The sequence below is a fragment of the Mustela erminea genome, chromosome 12, assembly GCF_009829155.1.
Source record: "Mustela erminea isolate mMusErm1 chromosome 12, mMusErm1.Pri, whole genome shotgun sequence".
In the NCBI taxonomy this organism is placed as follows: Eukaryota; Metazoa; Chordata; class Mammalia; order Carnivora; family Mustelidae; genus Mustela; species Mustela erminea.
The window spans coordinates 13,797,920-13,824,531 of record NC_045625.1 but is presented as its reverse complement, the minus strand read 5'-3'; the positions used below and the strand labels follow the sequence as shown (position 1 = coordinate 13,824,531).

Genomic DNA, 26,612 nt, shown 5'->3' with positions numbered 1-26,612 from the left:
AGAAAGACACATGTTAAGCAAGTACATAAACAAGACATGTAATTACAAACAATTGTAAGATCCAGAGTGGAAAAGGCCGGGTGCTGAGTGCCTGCTATCAGAGAGAATAATGGGGGTCTCTGGCAATTTGGGGAAGGAGTTAGGGACAGCCTGTCTAACGAGGTCACATTAAAGCTGGGACATGAAGGGCAGAGGCCTGCCATTCAAGGAGAGGGAGAAAGGGGATTCCAGGCAGAGGGAGGAGCACGTGAGAAGGCCCTACCCACATGGGTTAGTGAGAGCAGCCCGTGCGGCCAAGCACAGGGCATAATGGAGACAGGCAGGTGCTGACCTCAGCAGCGCAGGACGAGCCCATCACACAGGGCAGGGTCTTGTGGACCGTGGCGAGAAGTTAAGGATTTCATTCCAAGATCAAAAAAATTTCACAGATGGATCAAGAGAAACTGAACATTGCTGGGACCTATCAATGTCCCCAGAACCGAGGGAGTTGGCCGTGATAAACAGTCCTCAGATTAGAATGAACACACCAGCATTTATATACCCACCATGTGCCAGGCATCCCATGAGATGCTTCCCAAACCCTCAGGACTACTCTGACTCAAAAGACAGTACCGGCCCCACTTTACAGATGGGCTTCTCGAAACGACTTAACCGAGCTCATAGGTCAGTTAGTGGCAGAGCAAGACCTAAAGCCCCCTCCTGGTCATTCTCCAGTCCATGTCATATACGAACACCATGGTGCATGAAAAGCTTCCCAGGCAGGGCCTACGGGATGGGGTGGAGGACAAGGGCATCTCTTCTCTGGGGATAAGTAACTCACCATAGACAGGTCACAGAACAAATCTAGTGATGCAAACCTCCTAGGTAAAACACTAAATCTGACCAACTGCCTCAGCTGAGACCAGGAATTGCCAACAGAAGGGACTAAAGGCCCAGATACAAGAACACCAGCACCTCAGGGCAGGTGGTTGTGAGACAAGAGCTGCAGAATTTACCCTAAGGACCTCATCTTGGAACCGTAAAATGATATACGCACAAGGATACTCATCGAAGCTTCGTAAGAGTGAAAAAATCAGGGGCGCCTGAGTGGCTCAGTGGGTTAAAGCCCCTGCCTTCGGCTCAGGCCATGATCCCGGGGTCCTGGGATCAAGCCCCGCATCGGGCTCTCTGCTCAGCGGGGAGCCTGCTTCCCCCTCTCTTTCTGCCTGCCTCTCTTCCTACTTGTGATCTCTCTCTCTCTCTGTCAAATAAATAAATAAAACCTTTAAAAAAAAAAGTGAAAAATTAGAAACCACCTGGGATGACCCACAGGAAGAGATTATGTGAACTACGTTTCTAGCCCTCCCTTTTAATACAAGTCTTTGTGAACAGCTGGTCATTAAATAATACTATCCACTGTATTAACTGAAATGGAAAGCTACCCATGTCATTCTCTGTCTAGAAGCCACAGGAAAAGCCAGAATTCAAACTTTCCATGTACAGATAAAGATAGCAACATGAACATTTACGCTGATCCAGGTTCTGGGCCTTCCCTAATCACCCGAAAAATTCTGAGAGCGAGAGAGAAAAATCGATTGACTCTAACATCCAGAACAGGTCTCACCACAACAGCATAATCCTTTACTAAACGCTGCCTCTGCCAGGCCTCCTCAGGTCAGGAGCCCCCACTACACTGTCAGCTAGAAAGGACCAGTGAGACAGGCTCCTACCGAAGACCAAGCTGACTGGACAGCCTTCTCCCCTAAGGCCTGCCCTATCGGTGAGTACAGCCTCAGCTAATGAGCTCTGAGACAAGAGACCACCAGTTTAAAGACCCAAAAGAAGGAAAGTGGCTTTCACATGCTGGAGTAAGGAAAGATCTGCCCGTGTAGACCTGCTTCCCAGCCTGGGTAAGTCTGTGCCCTCCCTGGGCTGCAGAGCACCTGCGTGTCCAACGAAGGGACAGGAGGAGCTCCCCCAGATTTGGGACCCTGCCCGCTTTCTGACCCCTCCTGACCACATCCTGGGCTCCAGCATCACCCTTGCAGCAGCCCTTCACCGACAGCCCACCACCAGGCTGGCTGTTCCCTCCTCCCAGCACCAACCCCAGGGGCTTTTAAAAGCACAATTCTGGTCATTTCCCTCCCAGATTAACATCTACCACCAGCAACCCTTCATCTTCAAGACAAAGGTCAACCAAAGCAGTGTAACACACAAGACCCCCAACCCCTGCCTTCTTTGGTGGGCTTACTTGTCTCAGGATCCCGGACATGGCCCCCTTCCAGCCAGAGGGAGCTTACAATCCCCTAAACCCCATGAGCCCAGCACTCCTGTGCTGCCCTTGCCCACATTGAGTCCCTGTGCCTGGGATGCTCTCCTGGTCTCTCACCTTGGCTAATGCCTCCTTGTCCCTGATGACCCAACTGCAGGGATGCTTCCTCCAGGGAGGCTTCCCTGAATCCCCCAGGCCAGGTTCAGAGCCCTCCTCTGTCCCCCACAGCACTCTGCACTTAACCTCTGTCACTGCACTGTTTCCCAATCCATCTCCCCAACCAGCCTGTGACAGGGACGCCTACCTGGGCCTGGTCTTCATCTACTGCAGACTCCCTAGTCCCGGGCACACAGCCTGGCACAGGGCATATATTCAAAATATCTGTCAATGAATGGATGAACTCTGACCAAAACCAGGAGGCTGATGTCTTGCGAGACATTAGCTAACAGACCCTGACGCTCAGTTTCCCAGCATCTGAGACTAGCATAAGAGGAAGCCTGAGTTTCCCTTTAAATCAAAAGTATTAGGAAGCCTGAGTTTCCCTTTAAATCAAAAGTATTCCAACCCCTCCTTAACATGCATGCTAACTTTAAAATTAGCATTCAATGCCAAAAGCATTTCCTATAAGCATCCCACAGAAAGTTCAGACCACCTCCACACAGAGATCATGCACTTCGCAGCTCAGGCCAAATGGAACATTTCAGTGACTCATAAAGACTTGAAAGGGAGACGCTGAGAACACTGTGGTCATTTCCATTTCAACAGCAGAATTTGCTCTGGAAAATGCTACAATAAAAAATATTAATGCCATAAAAACCGAACAGCAGCCGAAGGACCTCAGTCATAAAGAAAAAACATAAATCCTAAAACCTATCAGCATAGAAGGCTCCCTCTCACCTTCAAGAAAAACAATGTTTAGGTCCTCGGGAACCCATCTAGGGAAGGGAGACTTAAGTCCGTGACAGAGTTAAGGAAAAGAAGAGCGGACGGACGACACGACGGTGAGGAGAAAGAGCTGACACAAAGAAGGAACTCGGTGTCTGGCCTCCCCACGCCTCACACGCACGCGCCCGCTCCGCCCTCACTGGAGCCCGAAGCAGCAGAAACTGTGATTGTGCTCATGGCAGAGACAAAGGACAGAGAGATGACGGGACCGGCCCAAGGTCCCCCCACAGGCAGCGGGCTGGAGAGGCCGGGCCCCCAGGTGGCACAGACAGCCTCCCAGAGCAGCTCTTCGTGTCACATGCTGGGCCTCGCTGTCTCCTACCTACAGAACGAGGGTTGGACTCAATTCTCAGATTCCTTCCCATTCAAAAGGCACGCGATTAAGTGTGAAACCACCATTCCAAGATTCTGTTAAGTTTTTCCATCTAGAAATAAAATTCAAAATGGTGCCCTTCAAAAATTAAATAACTCTGTATCTTGCGGAGCAGCTCTTATATTAAAGGAACACACGTGAAGAGCTGAACATTTAACGTGCCCAGCTCAGAGCCAGAGCTCAATAAACAGCAGCTATTATTACTCTTATGATAAAACAGCAACAGCCATTTAATACCAGAGCACGTTTTAATTATACACGATGTGGAATAATCAAATCTCATTTGTTTGAGGCCCCAGACCCCACAGCATAGACCGGGTTGTACAGTTGAAATTAGAACAACTCAAAGCTCGGAAATTACTTGTTTCCATTAGAGATCTGACAAGTCATTTCTTCAATTGGTCACTGGTGGTTTGCAGATAACTATTAGCAGTAATGAGTATTCTAAATTAAATCCAGAGACAGTACCGCTCTGTTCTGTAAAGACAACTGGGGAGAGAGAAACGTAATTGCGCAGCGTCCTTCTCTCTGTCCTCCACCTTCTCCCTGATAAACATCTCCTGTGTCTTGCAGAGTCTGGCTTTCATTTGGCTACAAATGAAGAAGGGTCTAATCCTTCCCATGATAAATGAGCACGCTGAACAGGTAACTTGTTAAGGAGAATTGGAATTGGAAAAATAACCTCATTTTCCTGTTCCTTGACAACAAGCCCCCTCCACTAACAGATGAAAAACACGATGCTGGAAGACACTTAGCACAGGAGCCGGATCCGTCACCACGTAACCCGTCCTCACTCTGTATGCAGACCTGGGGACAGGCAGCTCCCGTCTCCTTCCACAGCAACAAAGATGAAGCCTGCAAAAGGCAAGGCGCTGGCAGACGGCAGTGGGAAGAATAATGGAATCCTTAAAAACCTGGATTCCAATCCCGGCTCCGCCACTCGAGAATTATGTGACTCTAAACGAATCTCTCTTAGGCTTAAGATTTCTTATCTGTAAAATGGGGATAATATAAGTGTCTCAAAGAGTTCTGGCAAGGACTAAATGGGACCATTGGTAACATGCCTTACGTTACAGGGACGCCTTTGGCAAACGTGAGCTCCTCTCACTGGGCGGTCTGGGAAGAGCCTTATGTCCGGGCCACAGGGAGGACACCAAACTCCCCAAAGCTGGAAACTGGTGATCCTGGCGGAACCCGTGTCTGGCCCCGTGTACAAAAGGGCTGACGGCAGGCATAGGTATGGGCTTGTCACACGGAGAACGCCCATAAGACACGGCACTGCCCCTGACTCTGGCATTATCCAGCCTCGACACTTCCCGAGAACTACAGCTCCCCCCGGGCCTGGCTGGACAGCAGCAGCAGACGTGGTTTGTGAGGGAAGATGATGTGGCATCTCCACTTACATTTTCAAAGTCCTTCATGTTCCGTGCTCTGGTGGGAGACACCGTTTCTTCTGACACGTTTGGGAGCACTATAAAAAAGGTAAAACAGACACAGGAAAACGGCATGGTATGCAAATTGCCCAGAAACTTTATTAGGGAATAGAGCCCAGAAAAGAAAAAAAGAAAAAAGGAAAAAAAAAAAAAAAGGCAAGAACAGCTCCCACAGTATATCCTGCTGGCATTTTCTGTCTGTGGTGATTTACTGGCTTGAGTCTAGGGAAAGCTCTAAACCATTATATTTCAAATATTTACAAATTACTTAAAGTAGCCCCAGTGTAACGTGTCAGAGAACAAACCCAAAAAACGCGCCAGGCTGGGGCCCAGCCAAACTGTGCTGATAGGCACTTCCCTAGTGCTTGTCATACGGTTCTCCTGCTGCGCGGTGTACCCTCTTCACGTGCCAGCGACTGAAGCAGAGGTCACTGACTGGGGTTGGCAAACTTTTCCTTAAAATGCCAGGCAATAAATATTTTAGGCTCTGTAGAACATAAAGCCCAAAATCTGTCACAACTGGTCAGCTCTTCTGTTGTAGCACAAAAAAACAGTCACAGAAAATCCATAAGTAAGGAAGCTGCGTTCCCATAAGTTTTAATTCCAAATGCAAGCAGCAGGTTGGAAACTGCCCATCCCCGCTTCAGGGTGATTACAGACTTGGCCAATGCCCAAAGCTTTCCACAGTTCCTTTCTTCCAACAAATGCTTACTACACACCTACTGTGAGCCAAGCGTCATGCTAGGTGCTGGGGAAAGAAGGGACAAAGAGACGGTGAGCCTGTGCTCAAAAGGCTCTGACCTAGGGGGCAAGACAGGCGGGTAACCAAACTGGCACCGTGCTCACAGAGTGCCTGGCGCTGTTCGGATGTTGGGGGAACGTGCACGGCATCAGTGAATGAATCCATTCTTCCAACAAATATGCGCTGGGGGCCTACTCTCCGCCCGGCACAATTCTAGATCTGGCTACATCAGGAAACAAACAAATGGAGCTGATGGGCTCGAGAGAGAAGATGGAAATGAGCAAAATAACAGGATAATTACATAGGATGTGAGAAGGTGAGAAAGGCCATGGAGAAAACTTCAGTGGATAACGACTGGAAAGATCCAGAGTGGGGAGCGGACTGCAATTTTAAGTCAGGGCCAAATCGGGAAGTCTGCACTGAGAAGGTGCCCATCGGGCAAACCTGAAGAGAAGGGCAAAGTGAGCAGCACCGTGCCCGCGAGAACCAGCAGTCAACAAAGGCGACCACAGGACAGGAGGTATGTGAGGTGCTGGCGGACAGACTGCGCACAGCCTTGTGGGCTCTTCTTGGGACAGGGAGCCCCCAGAGGGCCCATGGCTGAGGGGTAACACACCTGGACTTAGGTTTCTACCTCTGGCTGCCTCGCTGAGAACAGACTGAAGGCACTTAGAGGGAAACGAGGGGACCAGTCAGGATAGGCTGGAGACCACGGTGGCTTAAAGCAGGTGGCAGGATGACGAGCAGGGGAGGAGGGTCTGATCCTGGATGTTTTAAAGTCACCAAAAGGAATAAATGAACTGAAACAGGTGAAACGTGTAAGCTTGGAGAGGAAAGCGCAAGAAATGAGCCTGGGGAGAGCCAAGACGGTGGTGAGCCTTGAACTGAGTCTCAAAGAGGCAGCAGGCAGAGGAAGACAAAAGGAAAAAGAAACTTCCCAAGCAAAGGCCCAGAGGTAGGCATGGTCTTCAGAAACCACTGACCCAAAAGAGGCTCCGGAAAGAGGCAGGGGCAGACTGTCAAGAGCCCTGTGTACCAGGCAAAGGGCACAAAGGCTTGTTTTCCTGCTTCTCAGACTGGCCATGCTCTCCTGCCCACGGCTGCGTCCTACCTGGTCCTACTCATTCCCCAAGTCTCAGCTCCACGATCACTGTCTTAAGAAATTCGTGCCTGACCCACCTCCTCCACACCAGGGTACCACTCCGCCTGACCCCCTCACTGCCTGGCCCACCTTCTCCACACTAGGGCACCCCCCCCACCCCCTCACTGCCTGGCCCACCTCACCCACATCCCCACTCACGGCACCTTTTTTCTTTGTTCATCACATTAGTCATATGATTCACCATGACATTTCTTTGTTGAACTCTCTATCCTCCAGGCTGGGTCACAACCATGTTCAAGGCTGAATCTCAACATTTAGCCCAGGGTTTGGCAACATACACTATGGGCTGAAGCAAAGAGCAGTCCTATCAATTCTCCACTTCTAATTGTCTGCCCACAGGAAGAACAGAAACTGATGGATTTTGCGTTTAAGGTAGAAGTTAACAGGCTCTCGGGGCGCCTGGGTGGCTCAGTGGGTTAAGCCTCTGCCTTCGGCTCAGGTCATGATCCCAGGGTCCTGGGATTGAGCCCCGCGTCGGGCTCTCTGCTCAGCAGGGAGCCTGCTTCCTCCTCTCTCTGCCTGCCTCTCTGCTTACTTGTGACCTCTGTGTGTCAAATAAATAAATAAAATCTTAAAAAAAAAAAAAAGAAGAAGAAGAAGAAGAAGAAGAAGAAGTTAACAGGTTCTCAAGGAAAACCTGAGGGGGCCTATAAGTTAAAATATTCTCCAGAAATTACACCTCATGACACTGATACTATCTGTTCTTAAAACTTCTTCCTTCTGCATGTCTCATCACTTTGGAGAAGAGGAAAACAAAAACACAAACACAACCACAAGTGAAATCCTCTCTGAGATACTTAACAAGGCAGATTAGCAGCACATCCCTCAGATGCTTATGACAGCATTCGCTTCTTTCAGAAACAAAAATTATGAAGAATGCTTAGCAAAAGCCAAATTGCCCCATGGAAAGTCTCCTCCTAATCCAGCTTAAACACAACAGACTGCTTATTTCCTCAGCGCCGTCTCCTGTGGTCTAACCAACTATTTGTCTCCAAAGGGCAGGCCCGTGGAGGAATGCTGGGCCTCGACCAGCAAATGGAATCCAGCAGCCTGCCAGGAAGGCCTTGGCACACGGACGCTCAGCAGCACGCAGGGGCCCCCCGCTGCTCGGCGGCCGAGACCAGCAGATCCTCCAGGCCTGACCCAGTCAGTCCAGCCTCCGCAAAGCCGCCCAGTTCGGCGAACGCCGGCTCAATCTCTACGAGCCTGGTGGCAAGAAATCGAGCTCATGGAATATGGCATAAAGGACATCAATTCCTCCGCGCCAGTGTTTATGGAAGGAGGCAGACAACAATTCAGTAGGTACAAAAAACACTGAGCACCTCCAGAGAGCCCCTCACCATGCCCGGGTAGGCTCTGGGCCCCAGAGACTTCGAAGCCCAGTCCCAGGCCCAAGGCCTCAAGGGCCCCACGGTCAAGAGAATGCCCGGCCCTGTATACTTACCACCACTTCCCAAACCAGCAATAGGGCTGATGCCATCCACTTCGTCCGGTAAATTGGGAACAAGGCCACTAGGAGAGAGCATGGGCAGGAAGACATGAGTCAGTGTTTGAACAACAGAGACTGTGAGGACTGCCTGGACTGCACTTGACAATCATCAGGCCATAGGCAGTGAGCAGCGCACAGCTGAGCTCACTGGGAGACACACAGCGCAGAGGGGAAGGACTCTGGCTCTGGGGCTCTAACATGTGTTGGCTGAGTGACCTTCAGCAAGGACGGTCATTCCTCATTCATTCATTCAGACAGCAAGTGTTCCAAGTAGCGTATATATGCCAGGCGCAGAGACACTGTGCCAACTGTAAGCTACTGACGTTTCTGAGTCTCGCTTTACCTGCTACATGGGGCTTTACCACCCCCTCCCTGTAAAGATTAAATGAGTTCATGTTTATGACACTTGGCTCATAGTAAGCACTCGATAAGTGCTATACACTGTTTTTGTCTTTACTGGAATTGTCACTATTGACATGCCTACCACGACCAAAAATTAAGCTTCTAAGAACCTGATACCAACTCAGACGCTTTTAAAAAGTCAAACAAAAATGCAAACTCCAAGAAATTTTACTGGTTGAACTATAAAAACAGGTTAAGTGAGCATCTGGAGACACTGACAGAAAACTGAACCATAACAGGAGGTGTGGTAGCCAGAAAAGACACTACGCTGGATTCTATTCTAACCTCTGTCATATACCCCTCCCCACCTCACTTCTTTCATCCGTAAAAGGTGAACAGCAGCTACTTCGTAAGTCACCAAATATCAAAGACACAAAGTGCCCAGCAAGGCACCTGGCACATTGAGGGCACTCCAAAAATAGGAACAAAATATTACTGTCACCATAAAATATCCAGCGCTTTGGAAATTTATGAAAGATTTCCCATTGTGAGAGCTGCCCGTGCCCCAAGAGTCCATGCATTTTCAAAGGGAGGCACTAGGGCACAGAGTCAGCCTGGCCAGAGTCACATGGCAGTCAAGTGGACAACCAAATCCAGAACCCGAGCCTTTTCTGTCTAACCTCCAATAATGCTTCCCTGTCCCGAGCTATAAACGATGGGCTGAGGCACGCTCAGCTTGACTTTCTGGCAGTTAGTTCTCTCCATGTTTCTAAATCCAAATCCATCCTGTTCTGAGGAAAATTCTGTCTGATCACCCAATTCTGGGGTTGGGAATGGACCTTTGCCATCAGAGCCAAGCAAAAAACTGGATATCATAAGATTCCAACATCAAGAGAACAATGACATAGTATGTGTCTGCTACAAAGATAAGTGAAAAAAACTTCAGTAGACTATGGCTTCAACTATGAAAAAAGAAAAATACATGTACACTAAAGTCACCTCAAATCCTTCCTGGAAACCAAGTGGGCTATGCATCTGTAAGAAGACAAAGGGAATATTAAAAAATTATAATTTGAGAGATAGTCTCCTCCTTTTCAAATTTTCTATACTTCTTCATTTCCTCCAATAACCATCACTAGAAGAACAAACTCCATTCCCTAAACTGAATATTAGAAATTAAAAACAAGTTCAAACAGCACCTTTTGCAGATGGTGGCCCAAAGGTCCAAAGTGCTACACCAGCTTACTAGTCGGGCTTAGCCGACAGTCTGGTCTGCACATTCCCAATCTGGGGTTCTCTCCGCCACAGCCACTAACTAACCACCACGGGCTGAACTGGCCCATCAATGACTCCAGCGAAGATGAAACACACTGGAAAACTACATGGCAAGCAAAGCCAAAGAATTTGGTCTTAGACAAGTTTCCAAGAGGCAAACAATGAAGCTTGAAAAATGACACTTGACATTCCATTTATGAAAAGAAACCACGATTTAATGCAGAAGTTCCTGCCTCGTTCCTGCCAAATTTCCATTTGGACTTTACCTAACCACTTTCAAAATGCTATGACTCTGTCATCTCATCTCCCGTCAGCTCCAGCCACCCTCCAGCTTCAAGTAGCTTCCTCGTCCCCTTTGCTCTTAGCCGTGGGACTTCAAGGACCCCCACTAGAAATCAGAACTATGCAAGCAAAAGCAGAGGGCTTAGGTACAATTTTATCACGGTATTGGTGGGGGAGATAAAGGCCCAAAAGGGGAAGAACCTCTTGGCCCAAAATCACAAGGGGATCTCAGCCACGCAGAGACCAAAATCCAGTTTCTCAGGGTCCGTATTCCACTTGCTCACCTGGGCCCGGGCCACCCAGAGCTCCTAGACGAATGTGGCACCTAGTCACCGCTGGCTTCCTCAAAGGCCAAGTACAGCATAACCCTACTGAGCTATCGTGTGGGGCACCCACAGGGGAACGGGCACCACACTCGGGACAGGTGGCCTCCCGCTGTGGCCTCACCATGGCCCTTCTGTGGAAGGTGGTAGTTTTTAATTGTTGCCTTTTAAAAATAAACCACACACACACAAGGAACACAGAAGCTCAGAAAACTTAGTAAGCTGAAAGACCCGAGCTGGCCTGATTTCAGGCCCTATGCTCTTAACCTCTACAGCCCCTATCTCCCCCCGCCCATGGATGCCCCTCACGCCTTCCTGCAGGGGAACATGATACAGGCCAAATGAACCGAGGCAGAGGATTCCCAGTGACCAGCACAGAGCACCCTTTCCGAGGCTTTTTGTCGACTCCGTGTTGGGTCAATGAAGAGACGCTCAGCCGCGCTTTGCCACCTCACTCTCTTGTCTTGCTCCACCACCACCCAAAAGGCACAGTCGCTTTCTGTGCCGTGGGTGGCAGAGCCGCTGTCCGTTCACACCACAAGCCCCAGGAAGGCCCAGCGGACCGCGGGCTTTGTTGATAAAGTGTCGGGAGAGCTGTGACTGGAACTAGGCACCACGTTCAGAAAACAATTATACCAAGTGCACTTTGGTCTGTCTTTTAACAACTCATTTTTCATTCTGTTATTTATCCTAAATTAGCGAAGAAATATATAAACAAAAAAAATCCAAAGTAAGACATCTAGACGGCCAACAGACACAAGAAAAGATGCTCAACATCACTGACCAACAGGAAGGTGCAAAACAAGACCACAATGAGATACGCCCTCCCACCTGTCAGAAGGGCTAGACTCAAAAAGACAAGAAACAAGTGTTGGCGAGGATGTGGGGACAAAAGGAACCCTCTTGCACCGCTGGTGGGAATGCAGATTGGTGCAACCACCACAGAAAACAGTATGGAGGTTCCTCAAAAAATGAGAACTAGAATTACCATATAATCCAGTAATTCCACTATTGGGTGTTTACCCAAAGAAAACGAAAACACTAATATGAAGAGAGATGCACCCCTATGTCATCACAGAATTATGTACAACAGCCAAGATAAGGAAACAACCTGAAGGTCCATCAATAGACAAACAGATAAAGACGTGGTATATACGTGCCCTGGAGTATTACTCAGCCATGTAAAAGGAGGAGATCTCGCCATTTGTAACAACATGGACGGACCTAGAGGGTATTATGCTAGGTGAAATAAGTCAAAGGAAAACAAATACCATATGGTTTCATTTATAATAGAGATTCTACAAAACAAAACAAACAAAAAAGCAGAAACAGACTCATAACCACAGAGACCAAATGGGTGGTTGCCAGAAGGGGAAAGGGAAGGGAAGGAAGGGGCAAAATGGGTGAAGGGAGTGGGAGGGGAAAAAAAGACAAGCCTAAAGTTCTTGACTACTCCCCACTCCCATCTGAGCCCCCTAGGAGGTCGTCACTGCTGTTGGCAAGACATGTGTCCTTCTAGGCCTTTTTCTATGTATTTACAGATACAGGGACATAGTTTCATTTTGTGGTTTTAAAAGCAAAACAAATACCATCAAACTGTACATATTATTCCGCAGTATCTGTTCTTTACATAATGTGTCCCAAAGATGTTTTCATGATAGTACAAATAGAAGTACCTTCAGGTTTTTAACTCCCACAAAGCATTCTACAGCAGTGTTTTTCAAACTTCACTGACCACAATCCAGAGAAGGAAATATATTACCCTTAAATTCTTGAAATGCTTTCTATTCTATGCTATTATATTTTTAAAATTCTAGTTGACACCTACAAAATTGAATTACATGAGCTGCCAATGTGTCACAGTCTAAAATTCACTTTTGAAAGGATGTGTATTTACCCGATCCCCTGACGGTAATTCAATTTGCTCCCAAGTTGTTCCTTCTACAAACAATGCTTTATGAATATCCTCATACAGGTCTCCCTGTACAGGTGCATGATAATTTCTCTAAGATAACAGGAAGTGGAATTGCTGGGTCAAGACATATTCACATTTTTTTAGTGGGCAAAGGATGTGAAAATATAGTAGACCCTTGAACAACATGAGTGGAACAGCATGGGTCCACTTACACACAAATGTTTTTCAGTAAATACTGTACTGTACTGTAAATGTATTTTCTCTTCCTTATGATTTTCTTAATAATAAATTCTATTTATGTTCTAGCTTCCTTTACTGCAAGAATACAATATATATATAATACATATAACACATAAAATATGTGTTAATCGACTGTCTATGAATCAGGCTCTTGGTTAACAATAGACTAGTAGTTAAGTTTTGGGGGGAGTCAGAAGTTACATGTGGATTAACCAGTATGTAGGACATCACGCTCCTAGCCCCATGTTGTTCAGGAATCAATTGTACACAAACGGCTATAGAAACACAAGAAAAAATGTTCAACATCATTAGTCATCAGGGAAATATAAACGAATACAAGGAGATACCGTGTCACACCCCGGAGGCTGGCCTTCACCAAAATGACAGACAATAACAAGTGTTGACAAGGCTGTGAAGATACAGAAGAACCCTCTTCTGCTACTGGAGGGAGGGTACAAAGTGCTGGGCAGTTCCTTGAGATGTCAAACATACACAGAGTAAGCATATGACCCAGCAGTTCTACCCCCAGCTCTATACCCAAGAGAAAGGACAACACACATCCACACAAAAACTTATACATGAATAAATGTTCATAGCAATATTATTCATAGGAGCCAAAAAAAAAAGCAGAAACAACCCAAATGTCATCAGCCAATGAAAGAACAAAGAAAACATGTTACATATATCCAGTGGAATATTATTTGGCCATAAAAAGGAATGAAGTATGTCACAGATATACCACTACATGGGTGAACCTCACAGAAGACCACATAGTGTAAGACTTCATTTATATGAAACGTCCAGAACAGTCAAATCAATGGACAAAAACTAGACTGTGGTTGCCCAGGGCTGGGGGCGGAGTAGGGGAGGAGAACTAGCCAGTGTTATGAATGTTGTGTCCCCTCCCAGAATTCCTAGGTTGAAACCCTACCCCCTGTCCCAAGTGACAGCATTAGGAAGTGGGGTCTTTGGGAGGTTATTAAGATTAGATGAGGCTAGGAAGGTAGAGCCCCATGAATGGGATTAGTGCCCTTACTAGGGTTACAGGAGATCTGCTTCCTCTCTCTGCTCATCACCCGAAGAGGAAACAATGAGAAGTTAGCAGTCTGCAACCCATAAGAAGGCTCTCACCAAGACTCAGCTATGCTGGCACACTGATCTTGGACTTCCGTCTCCAGAACTGGGAGAAATAAATTCTGTCATCTATAAGTCAGCCACAGTCTCTAACGTTTTTGTTACAGCAGCCAAGCTTAGACAGGGAATGACCGCTAATAGACACAGGGTTTCTTTCTTAGATGACGAAAGTATTCTAAAATGGGATTATGGAGGGGTGCCTGGGTGGCTCAGTGGGTTAAGCCTCTGCCTTCAGCTCAGGTCATGATCTCAGGGTCCTGGGATTGAGCCCCGCATCGGGCTCTCTGCTCAGCGGGGAGCCTGCTTCCCCCTCTCCCTCTGCCTGCCCCTGTGCCTACTTGTGATCTTTGTCTGTCAAATAAATAAATAAAATCTTTTTTAAAAAATGGCATTATGGTGATGATTGCACAACTCTGTAAATACACTAAAAAATCACTGACTAGTCTGTTTTCAATGGGTGAACTTTTTGGCATACAAATTACATTTCAATAAAGCTGTTTTTAAAAAAAACACACCTGGGCATATTTTTAACACCAAACTGTCTTCCAGAAAGACTACAGCAGTTGACATTCTGTGTATGCACTTTTTCAGAGTGATTATAATGCAGTATTTCACTGCTAAATATGGAGCCTGTGTTTACATGGTATTTGTCTTTTTAGAGACTGAACAAAATTGACTCATTATTTGTTGATCCTCTGCTATCTATGTGCCAGACATGGTTCTAGATCTAAAAATACAGTGGGGAACAAGCCAGCCACGCTCCCTGCCCTCACTAAGCTTATACTGGTGACTGGGAACATGTTCTACAAACTTCAAGCCTAGAGGCACCCCTGATCCAAGCTCAGTCTTAGATCAAGCCTACAAACCTTCACCAAAATTTCATCCCACCATCCTCTTTCTCGACCTCCTTCTACAAAAGTCCATGAAGGCATTCTTGGCCTGACAAAGTATGACTGTGTATAAACATGCAGGAAAACATTTCCTTTTGGTATGCCCCTCACCAGAGAGCAAGCACTTATTGGTCATGCACCAGAGGAACCTACAGAAGAACAAACCTGGGCCCAGGCCTTCAGAAATTCACAGTTAGGGAGAGGCAGAACCGCAGACATGAAAACTAAGGGACAAATCCAAGGTAGTGGGCACCAAGGATTTTGTCCAGGAAACCGTGCAACACCGTAACAATAAAATAAAAACAGCTAACATGTAATGTACGCCCAGCAGTTGTCTGGCACAGAATACACAAAGCTTTGCTCCATCCATATAGTCATCCGATAACTAGGCGTTATCACTGAAGAGAAACTGAGGCTCAGAAGGGTTGACTGAATTACTAAAGCAACTCTGCCAGTAAGTGGGCTGAAGCAGCATTCAGATCCAGTCGTCCTGAGTACAAAGACCAGGATCTTCCAAAACCACCTGGCAGGGCTTAATAAAGGGCCTTAGCGTTGGGAAGGCTCCCAGGCATGGCATCTGAGCCCGACTCTCACAGGCCTGGAGCGCTCTGGGGCACCCACAGGTGATCAAGTTTGGAGAGAATGATGCATATCAACCGATTCAACAAAAGTCTGAGGACAAACTGGACTTTTTTCGTCTCTAAAACTGGGGCTTGGAAATACCAACCAGAAGTACTCGTGTTAGTTTAAAAAGAGATGATTTTATTCCACGGATTTTTCTCTTCCACTGCGACCAGCTAATAGAGACTCGGTCTCACTCAGGACCTTTCTGCCACTCTTGAAGGGCCAGTTCACGTGGCAGCAGCTCCCTAAGATCCTCCCAGAGGCCTCTCAGCACAAGTTCAGAGAACTAGCTGAAGGTATGACAGGTACCGAGAGCCAGGCGTTGGAGTCAGAAAGCCTGGATTAAAATCCCGGCTCCAATAAGACTCCTAACTGATAGAGGACAAAGGGGGTTGATGGAGGGACATGGGTGGGGGATGGGCTAGGTGGGGGATGGGGATTAAGGAGGGCACTTGTTATGATGAGCTCTGGGTGTTGTAAGTATAAGTGACAAATCACTGAATTCTACTCTAGAAACCAATATTGCACTGTATGGGAACTACCCAAAATTTAAATAATATAAATACATACATAAATAAATAAAGTAAATCTTTGCTCACTCATGTACTTTTTTATGAAATCCCAGACCATTCACTTCACCTCTCTGAGCCTCAGTGTGCCCACCTATAAAAAGGGGATAGTTCTGTCCATTTATGTGCCTCATACCAGGTTAGGAACCGGAGTCACAAAGATAAACAAAACACAGGCCCTGCTCGGCAACAGGCCAGAGTCGAATTAGGAAGACAGACACGTTATAGGTGTCCCTGCACCATCCAACACAGAGCCACCAGCCACACGTACCTGCTGAGCACCTGAAATGTGGTAAATCCAAACCAAGAAGTGCTTGTAAGCGTAAAATGCATACCAGCTGTCAAAGACTTTGTAAGGTAAAAAAGAATGTGAAATACTTCACTAATCATTTTTTATTGTTTGCAAGTTAGATGGGTAATATATGGAAATTTGGGGTTAAATCAATATATTATTAAAATTAATTTCACCTGTTTCTTTCTTACTTTTTCATTGCAGCTCCTAGAAAAGTCTAAGTTACATAGGTGGCTCATGTTATATTTCTACTGAACAGTGTTAGTCAATAAAACTCAGTGAGGTAGGGGCGCCTGGGTGGCTCAGTGGTTTAAGCCGCTGCCTTCGGCTCAGGTCATGATCTCAGGGTCCTGGGATCGGGTCCCGCATCGGGCTCTCTGCTCGGCAGGGAGCCTGCTTCCCTCTCTCTCTCTCTGCCTGCCTCTCCATCTACTTGTGATTTCTCTCTGTCAAATAAATAAATAAAATCTTTAAAAAAAAAAAAAACTCAGTGAGGTAGGGGCGCCTGGGTGGCTCGGTCAGTTAAGCATCTGCCTTTGGCTCAGGTCATGATTCCTAGGTCCTGGGATTGAGTCCCTCACTGGCCTCCCTGATCAGCGGAGAGTCTGCTTCTCCCTCTCCCTCTGTCCCTACCTCCGCTCATGTGCATGGGCTCTCTCTCTCTGTCTCTGTCTCTCCCTCTCTTGTGCACTTTCTCTCAAAGAAAAAAAATCTTAAAAACAAACCAGTGAGGTAAATAAGGCCTGAGCTGGGGCCAGTGATGGGTAGGGGTGGCTGGAAGAGCCCAGAGGGCCCAGGTGGGGATGGGGGCATGTCAGCGAAGCCTTCCTGACATTGAAATCTAAGTGACACCTGAAAAATAAGAGGCATTAATAAGGCAAAAGGGGAGAAGGGAAGGCAACCCGGGCAGCAGGAAGAACGGTGCACAGGCCCGACAGTCAGAAAGAACAAGGCAAGGCCACCCGTGACAAAGAGCTTGGCAGCCAGGCAGAGGGAAGTGTTTGGGGGCGAGAAAGGCAGGGACAGAGGACAGCGGAGGTTAAGAGGTAAATGGGGCCAACTTACAAAGACCTTGGAAACTATGGTAAAGAACTTCATCCTGAGAGGGCTGGGGAGCCAGGGAGGGTCTGAAGCGGGAAAGAGACCAGTCACAGGAATGTCTACAGCGAAGCAGGAGAGGAAGGCAAGGGAGGAGATGTGTCCATCGGCGGAGTCGCTGTGCTGTTCAGACACTGGTCAAAATCCTTTCAGATTCAGCCATTTTTCAGAGGACAAAAACGGAAACTCCCAAGGGGTCTTGCCCAAGACCACAGGGTTGTTAAATACAGAACTGGGATTAAAACCCACCTATGCCTGGGTCCCAAAGCCCAATGGCTTGGTCAGCTGGCACAGAGATAAGAGCTGAGACCATTAATGGACTTTGTCTTAATGGCGGTGAGAAGCACTAAACATATACACAGCAGCAGACTGACCATCAGACTCACACCGTAAAAAGGCTTTCACACTGTAGTATAAAGACTATTACCGGCGTGAGGACAATCCAGGTGAGAGGTCCTCCCAGTATGTTAGGACAGTGGTAATCAGAGGAAGAGAAAGGGCCGTGATGAACTACCAAGGATGCTGTCAGGCAGGAGCTGCAAAGGGCCTTGCTCTGTGCCTGATACATAATGGGTTCTCAGTAAACACAGTAACCATGTGTCCAGGTTTGCCCAAGATAGGACCAGTTTATAACCGCTGTCTAGACATAAATATTAATTGTGCCCATTTCACTCTTAGAAGTATCCCGGGGTTGCACAATAAATAACATGGGCACCCTCTCAGTGAGGGTCTGTTGACTAAAACCAGCAGCCTATCCCCAGCAGAGCTGGATAAACACTATGGATTCTCAGTCAGGGCTCTCCTCCCGTCTTTCTTCCCACTCTCCACCAGGAGCCCCCAAAAACCAAACGGCCCCAGCCCTGGAGCAGTCTAGGGCTCTGTCAGGCTTTCCGACCAAAAGGTCCCACAGACAATGTGGGCTCCATCAGCCTCTTGGGTCAGGTCCATTGGGAGGCCACTCCCAGCCATTAGTCCCCAGTTTGACAAACGGATGATGACGATGCTAAAGATGGTAACACAGGATCATTTTTTAAGCACCAATTATGTGCCAAACACTACTCTTGCCAAGCAAATCGCGGGGAAGGCATCTTCTCTTTTCATCTTCACCCCAATTTCTGTTGGGTGGATGTTAACTATTAGCCCCATTTTACAGACGGGAAAACAGGTTAAATCCCTTTACTAAAAAGTCGCACAACTGGTTAGGTTAAAGGGTTGGACCTTAATCCAGTTCTGTTCAACTCCTTCACAGTTCTTAACTGCACTTCACTGCCTCCGTCTTGGGGGCCACTATGTGACCCCATGATACCTTGCCCATAATGAAAGCAAAGCTCCAAGTCAGAATGAACCATCAAGTGCCCCCAAGGTTCCTACTCCTCAACCAGCCCCTACCAGTGGTACATTCCAAGAGGTCCCCACCTCTCCCTCTTTCAGAAAACCCCTTAGCGGACCCTCACATCCTCTTCAAAGTATTTCCCGAAATACGAGAGGCAGATGTGATGTAGGTCGGGACCCCCGGTTCCCCCACATCAGTATAAGCTGCTGGGTCCTCGAGACACGCCCCATCCCAGACCCCACCCCACACACTGCCCCTGTCCGGACGCCTTCAAACACCCTCAAGGGGAAACCCCAAGTCTCGGTTAGGGTGTACCCCCATCAGCGGGAATCCCGGCCGGGTTACCGCGCCCCTGCAAAGCTCCGGCCGCACCTGCAGCCGCTGAGCGTCCCGGGGAGGGTGACGTCCTCTTCCAACACCGAGTCCATCGTGGACACAGAGGAGGTGGTGGCGTTGGTGTCTGTGGCGGCGGGGTCAACTGGTTCCCCCCGCTGTCGCGACCCGCAGGCTCCCCAGGTCCCCGCCCCCTCCAATCCTGCTCTTGTTCGGACTTTGGCGGCGCCGCTGGAATTCAAACCGCAGCCGCCGCCATCTTTCCCGGCGCTTCTTCCTACGGAAACGAGGCGGGGTCATCGAGGCGCGCGCGGTGAAGCCGACAGACAGGCGCCAGAGGCCGGGCAGGGAATCGCTGGAAGGTGCCATCTTGATTAAGGGCAGAAGCCTTCGCACTTGGACCAGCAAGACTAAGGAAAGAGAGGCAGGCTGCCATTTTTTGTGAGGGCGCTCAGGCCGAGTTCGGGGCAATCGCCATCTTTGTTGAGGGCAAAGGCCGGCTTTGGTCCGTTAATTCAAGCGGCAGATGGGAACCCAGTCTTTCACTGACCCTCAGAGTTCCTAATCCAGTAAATGTTTTTCTAGAACAAAGACCCCCTAATCTTAAGGGTCATTATACTGTGCATCCAGAAGGCTTTCGCCTAGAGCTGAAACTCAGATAAGCAAATGCCGCCTCACTTTATAAAAATCGTATCTGCGGAATCCCAACTCCACCAATAGTTTGCACACTTAGTTTGAGACAAACAAGCTCATCCTTTAGAGCTGGTGGTTAGCAACACTCCTCCAATCTCCCGAGGCTTAAACGCACCTGAGATCAATAAACCGAGGCCCAGAGAGAGGAAATGAATCGCCCAAAGTCATGAACAGTAACTCTGTCAACAGGCCCACAGCTGCCAACTAGATCAGGGCTCTCCATAACTCCGACTGCCCTTCCTACAGCACAGAGCAACCAGCAAACACACAGATTTTGACAGAGGTGGCCGGCAAAGTCAACCTACCTCTCCCCTTCTGGTGTTGCTACCTTCCCCGTGTGAGCCATCAGAAGAATCCTGGAAGAAAATAACTTGAAAAGATGGAGGAGTGGGGGGAGGGTGACTTTGCCTATATCAGGTACCAGTCCTCCAGGTGTGCTAAAATGTAAGTGTACTTCCCAAAAGAGGCCTTCTCTAATCCTCTAATGTAAAGCAAGCCCTTTCTTCTGTTCTTAGCAATCCATATTTTTCTTCTGTGGCACTTAACCACATTTTGCAATTATGTATTTCTGTGTTTCGAAAAAAATCTTCCTTTTGCTCTAGACTGGAAACCCCATGAGGACAGATACTGTGTTCTGATTGTTCACTGCTATATCCCTTACACTACGCCTGCCACCCAGAAGGTGTTTTAAAATATATGTGAATGAATGATTCAACCAATCTGGAAAGTGGGGGCTTATATCTATCCTGCAAGATTTTAGTGACGATGTGAGGATGACCCAAGATACGTCTAGAAGCCCTGTCAATGGTAATCCCATACATCCCTCTATTAGCTTCAGTGAAGTCTACAAAACTCATGATCCCGTACCTGTCCCTCTTCTTCAGCCACCGGTGAATCAGCAATAAAACAGCAGCCTGAAAGAGAGAGTGGCCAGGAACTAGTTGGCACATCAGATGCCCTGACCCAGGGAAGAGACAGTCCCTGACACCCTGGAATGGCACTAAGTTCAACCAAAGAGATGAGTGTGTCCCAAAGCAGGGGAGCTGGAGGTATCAGGACGTCTGCCCTGGTTCTGCCCCCAGCCCTCTGTGATCTCTGCAGACCACTCCTCTGGGCCAGCTTCTACACCTCTGAAATAAGAAGGCTGGACTAGATGGATGTCTCAGGACCGCACAGCTCTGGAGGCAATTTTACTGTCTTTCTCTCAAAGCTCCAAACACACCACCAATTCTGTTCCGGTGAGGGAGGCTGAGTCACGAATCATCACTTCCCAAATGAAGGCACTAAGTTTCCATCCCACAGATGGAAGCTCTTGAGGAAAGAAACAAGGACACGGACTTACACATTTGGAGCATCTCTCATGTGTGACCTGTGTCCAGCTAATCACATGTACCACCTCCCTGAACTCTCGCAATGGTCCTCTGGAGTAGGTACAGCTGTTATTCTTGTTTTACTCACAGGTGAGAAGACAGAGACCAAAAAAGGTAAAAATAACTCACTTCCAGTCTCATTGGGGCTAAGTTCCAGAGGTGGGATTGGAGCCCAGGTTCCTCTAATCTCCAGTGTCTTCATTGTTTCAGGCAGACTGTCTTTCCTCTCTGTTTGGTTTTCTCTTAACTTTAACTTTCTCTTAATTTTCACTTTAAGATTTAGTATTAAGAGGTGAGGGCTACATCCAGACAACAGTATTTCAGTGATGTGTTCACCAGACTCTAGTCCTTGGGTAACTACGGCAAGGTGGCCACAAGGCGGATCTTAGTGTTGGCAGCATGATTGCAGGACTGGAAGTGTCAACACACCTGGATTCAAACTTTGGAAAGTCCTCTGACTTTTCCTATGACTGGGGTCCCTTCGCCTTGCTCCTCCTTGGTTTTCCTATGTGTAAAATAGGCCAGACAATGCTGAGCTCACATTATCTAATTAGATACTTTGAAAACTATATAGAAAGAGCCTGTGAGCTCCTTTCCTTATGATGAATCCATTGCCCTGTCCAGCGAATGATTATGTTCCTGGATGGTATGCTTAAACCCTTTAGTGAACCTGGAAACTGAAAATAGAATCAATTGACAACGGATAGCCTATTTGGGAAGCTGTTTTTCCCATTTTCGTGGTCAGGGATGAGCCCTTTGCCCCATCCCTGTCTCACCAGGGCCCTTCTCTCTGCCAAGCCTGGAGATGACGTCACCACCACCAGCTGTTTGGGCTATCTGGCTCCATCTCCTTGACAACAGCCACCCAGCCACAAAGCTGGCATTATTATTCTGTTGGGCTAGGTCAGAGCAAATGGCTGGGAGGAAGTAGCTTGCAGGCAGATGTTTCTCATTAGGGTAGAACCTTCCCGAAGTTTTTGCAGCTCAGCATCTCATCAAGACACTTGGGCTGCCATTACTAGCAGAAAGAATAACTTTGTAACATCAAGACCTACATGTTGCGGCTTTGCACTATTTCGTTTTATCCTCATGCCACTAGGAAGTCTTTCGAGCTGGTGCCCTAGTCTGCAGACGGAGAAAGAAAGGATCATGGAAGGGAAGAGGTTTCCCAAAAGCATTCTTTTCTTCTTTCTTTCTCTCTTTGTTTTCTTCTCTTTTTCTTAGCTTTTCATTCAGAAATAATTCCAGCCTCTGAAAAAAAAGTTGCAAAAATAGTACAAAGAATTCTCCAAAGAGCATTCACCCAGCTTTCCAATATAGTAACATCTTATATAACCATGGTGTAATTGTCAAAATTAAGAAATTGCATTGATACAGTGTTGTTTATTACAGACCTTATTTAAATTTAATCAGTTTTCCCATGAATGCCTGTTTCTTGGATCCAAGAAAGGATTCCACCCTGCATTTAGGTATTCTGCCTCCTGACTCTCCTCTAGCCTGTGACAGCTACCCTGTCTTTCGATTTCATGACACTGACACCTGAGGAAAATTCTTGCCAGTTATTTGAGGGAATGCTTCTCGGTTTGGGTTCACGTGGTGTTTCCTCATGATTAAATCAAGACGTTATGCACTTTGGACACGAAGGCCACCAAAGTGATTGGTGGCCAATCACTATGCCATTCCCAGGGTGTCAGGAGAGAGAGAGAATGTTCATACAACTCATTCATTGGTAATATCAACCCTGATCCTGGCTGAGGCCCTATCTGCCAAGATTCTCCCTGGCAACATTATTATTTTTCTTTTTGTTAAAAAGTCTTGTGAGGTGATATTTGGGACTATGCAGATATCCTGGTTTTCATCAGACTTTCACCCACTTTTATCTTTTTATTTATTCATGAGAGACAGAGAGAGAGAGAGGTAGAGGGAGAAGGTGTCCGATGCGGGGCTCGATCCCAGGACGCTGGGATCATGACCCGAGCCGAAGGCAGACGCTTAACTGACTGAGCTCCCAAGCACCCTCACTCACTAGTTTTAGCATCTGTGGAGAACTCCTTCCTAAAACATTGCACAATCATGACTGTGGATTCACCAACTGGTGATTTACTATTTTCATCTTTTCTTCTACATGCCTTTTAAAGATTTTATTTTTAAGTAATTTCTCCACGCAGTGTGGGGCTGGAAGTCACAACCCCAGGAGAAAGAGGCGCACCTTCCACCAACTGACCCAACCAGGTGCCCCTCCTTCTGTATTTTTGAACTGGAATTCTACTGGAAGAAAGAGCTTTCTCTTCTCCATCTTTTAGTTAGTTATTCACTGAAATCCATATGGACTTGTGGGTGTTCGCTTTATGTGGTGGGTTATAATCCCTTACTATCCTTATTTCTTTTGTTACACAGATGGTCCCAGTTTTGGCCAAGGCACCCTTCTAATATGTAGGTGTGCTAAGTTCCAGACCCAGGTGTGACTGGTCCCAAGGCCGGCAGAATTTCTAGCATGTCACCCCAGCCCCTTGCTCTCAGGAGCTCATCCCAGCCAGCCCTCCCCATCAGCAGTACCCACTGTCCTCTCCAGAGCATGATGGGCTACTGAGCTAGTGATGCCATCTGGGCCCACACGAGTCCCAGGATGTGCACAGAGTCGGTGCCCAATGCCAGTTTGTCAAATTCACATCAAGTCCTGATTTTTGATTCTAGATGGAAAGAGGAACGAGAAACTCTGCATAACAAACAAACAACAGGTAACAAGGGTAACACAGCCGGATGTGATCACAGACCTGCCAATTCAATGTTCTGAGCCTGCTTTCTCATTTGTGAACTCAGTGCATCAGACCACAACATTGAGGGGCCTCTTGGCTCTGATTCCGTGAGTAACTGATATTAGACACCATGTATTGATGAGCTATTTCTATGAGCCGGACGTGTGTTAATAACATTCTATTCAGTTCTTACATTAACTGCATGAAGCAGGGACAGATTATACTCCAGTTTTATAGTTGACAAAACTGAGGCTCAGACAGAAGAGGGAGGTGCCTGGCCACACAGCAGCGAACTGGAGGAGAGGGGAGTTGAACCCAGATGAACCCAGCACTTCATTCGAAAGCCCATACTCTTAATCACGAAGCCACAATGCCTCTCACTGAGTTCCCCTGACCCCTGCCTTCAGAAGCTGGTGAAAAGGCATCATTACAAATCAAAAAAAGACATTTTCAATACTTTGCCTGTAAAAGAAAACTAACAGTAAGATTCTAGGGGCACAAAGAGAGGAGACTGAGGCATTCTGACTGAGGGGTTGGGGAAAGGTGTTTTAATAAGTAAGATCCATTCCCTGAAAATACAAACTTCTTCACATCTTATGTTCACGAGGCCCTCACTTTTTAAGTCCAGCAGAAATAAAACCACTGTTTGATGCAGCACTATTTACAAAGCCCGTATCACATTTTTCATCCCTTGATGCTTTCTTACACGCAGGCAAGTTTGTGAGCCTTTATGAATAAGGACATTGAGGCTCCAGACATGAACCAGTTTTCCCAAAGTCACACAGCAAAAGCTAGTGACGGAGAAAGGAACTTGGACCTCAGTCTCACAGTTCCCAAAAGCTGATGCTTCTGAGCCTCTTGGCAACTTCCAAAAGGCCTAGCTCCACCCCAAATCAAAATGTCCCATCACTGATCATCCTCAGTACCCCAGCCAGATCCCCGTGTGTCTAAACCCAGAGGCTGGCGGATTAGAGAGTCAAAGGCTTTGGGAAAATTATGCTGGGAGAGCTTTCCAGCATCCTTCCCAGCTGCACTTGGGAGTATGTAAAGTAGCAATAGCCCCAGGCAAGAAAGGATCATGGAATGAATCAACTGAACATTTTGCAGCTTAAAGGAAGCACAAGACATCTTGACTGTAAGTTGCAGGGGGTGGGGGGAGCCTGCCCCTCTCCCTCAAATGCAGTGAATTTCTACTGAGAGAGCAGGTCAGGACCTAGGGAAGGAGGGACACAAGTGGGTGGCCGCAGGACACACGTCCCCAAAGGGATGAATGTAAGGCCCTTTGCCTTCACATCTGCCTCCCCACCCCACCCCCACCGCTGGCAGGCCACCGGCTACGCTGCCTAGGTTGTGTCCTGCTGGAGGATATCCAGCCAAAGGACAAGTAGAGGCTGAAGTTCAGTCTGCTCTGCTCGCCACGCTGGAGGTTCTGTTTCCCAAGATGAATCCATTCCAAAGAAGGCGCATCCTTTTCTGACTTCCCCAAAGGGAACACTGAGACTGTATTGAACACTGGAAATGTGGTTGTGTGAACAACGAACTAAATTTTTAAAAAACTTGATCGTGGGGGCGCCTGGGTGGCTCAGTGGGTTAAAGCCTCTGCCTTCAGTTCAGGTCATGATCCCAGGGTCCTGGGATCGAGTCCCGCGTCAGGCTCTCTGCTCGGCGGGGAGCCTGCTTCCTCCTCTCTCTCTGCCTGCCTCTCTGCCTACTTGCGATCTCTCTGTCAAATAAATCTTTTTTAAATAAATAAATAAAATAAAAAGCTTGATCTTATTTAAATTCATAACGGCCACGTGAGGCTAGTGGCTGCTGTATGCACGCAGATATAAGGTATGTCCCTCACCCCAAAAAGTGTCCTTGCAATGCGGTCGAATCTCCCTTCCACCTCAGGAAACCACTGGTCCGCTTTCTGTCGCCAAAGATACATCTTACCTCGACTTGAGGATACCTAGAGTCCTACAGTGTGTACTCTGGCTTTCTGTGACAGAGAGACCTTTCGCTGCATATCCTAGGGTCTCTGGTAGTCCCTGGCAGATAATAGGTGTTTAATACATGTTGGCAAGAGAATGAATAGATCTGAGTTAGAATTAACAATCTCTTCCCCCAAAACTTTTCTCTGGCCCTCATAGAATTACAAGGGCAGGAAGGGCCCTCACGGAGGACATTTAACTAAGTCTCTTGGATGTTCCGATGGATAAACTGAGCCCCAGGTGGGTTCAGTGGCCTGTGGCAATTCACTCTGTACGGTTCTCACCGCCTGGATTACACACTGAGCGTGCAGACTCCTAGGCCCGCTCTTTCCTCCGCTCACAGAGCCCACGTCTCACCCATTCCCCACAGGTGGACACAGCCATGCTTACGAGACCCTGTGGGACCGCAGGGACACCTGTCACACTCAGCCTCCTGGCCCCGGACCTCTCCGCAGCACCTCCCCCATAACTGAAAACACAAAAACACCACCAATTCAACTTAGAAAAGTATTTCGTTTCACTCCAAATATATTTAAAACCGAGGAGTAGCCTTACTCCGGTACTGGGCTGTGGGTTGGTTTTCTACTCAGAAAACAAGTCCCCTGGTCCCTGGTCCAATTCCCCAGTCATCACAGAAAGAACAACACACAACACTGCATTTTGCGGGGGGCGCTGGGGAAAGCTTTTATTAATGATCTCTTAGACAAAAGGAGGGAGGGAAGAAGTATCACTCAGGGTAGACATGGCATGAGCGGGGATGCTTCTCGTATAAGGT

The 26,612-nt window shown here is 47.6% G+C and overlaps 1 protein-coding gene across 6 annotated transcripts in view; it reads right to left on the bottom strand.

Moving 5' to 3' along the window:
• The window catches only part of CDK5RAP2 (CDK5 regulatory subunit associated protein 2), a 176,877-nt gene extending 157,542 nt beyond the window's left edge, over positions 1 to 19,335 (bottom strand). For 5 of the 6 annotated variants that reach the window (XM_032307028.1, XM_032307030.1, XM_032307031.1 and 2 more), the window contains exons 1-3: positions 19,085 to 19,334; positions 8,351 to 8,418; positions 4,973 to 5,040 (exon numbers count right to left, since the gene is read on the bottom strand). In XM_032307028.1, the coding sequence (XP_032162919.1) occupies positions 4,973 to 5,040; positions 8,351 to 8,418; positions 19,085 to 19,140 (192 nt within the window). In that variant the 5' untranslated portion in view covers positions 19,141 to 19,334. Of the gene's footprint in view, positions 1 to 4,972; positions 5,041 to 8,350; positions 8,419 to 19,084 lie in introns of all 6 variants that reach the window. The other variant, XM_032307032.1, reaches the window with a different exon arrangement.
• Positions 19,336 to 26,612: the final 7,277 nt, after the last annotated feature.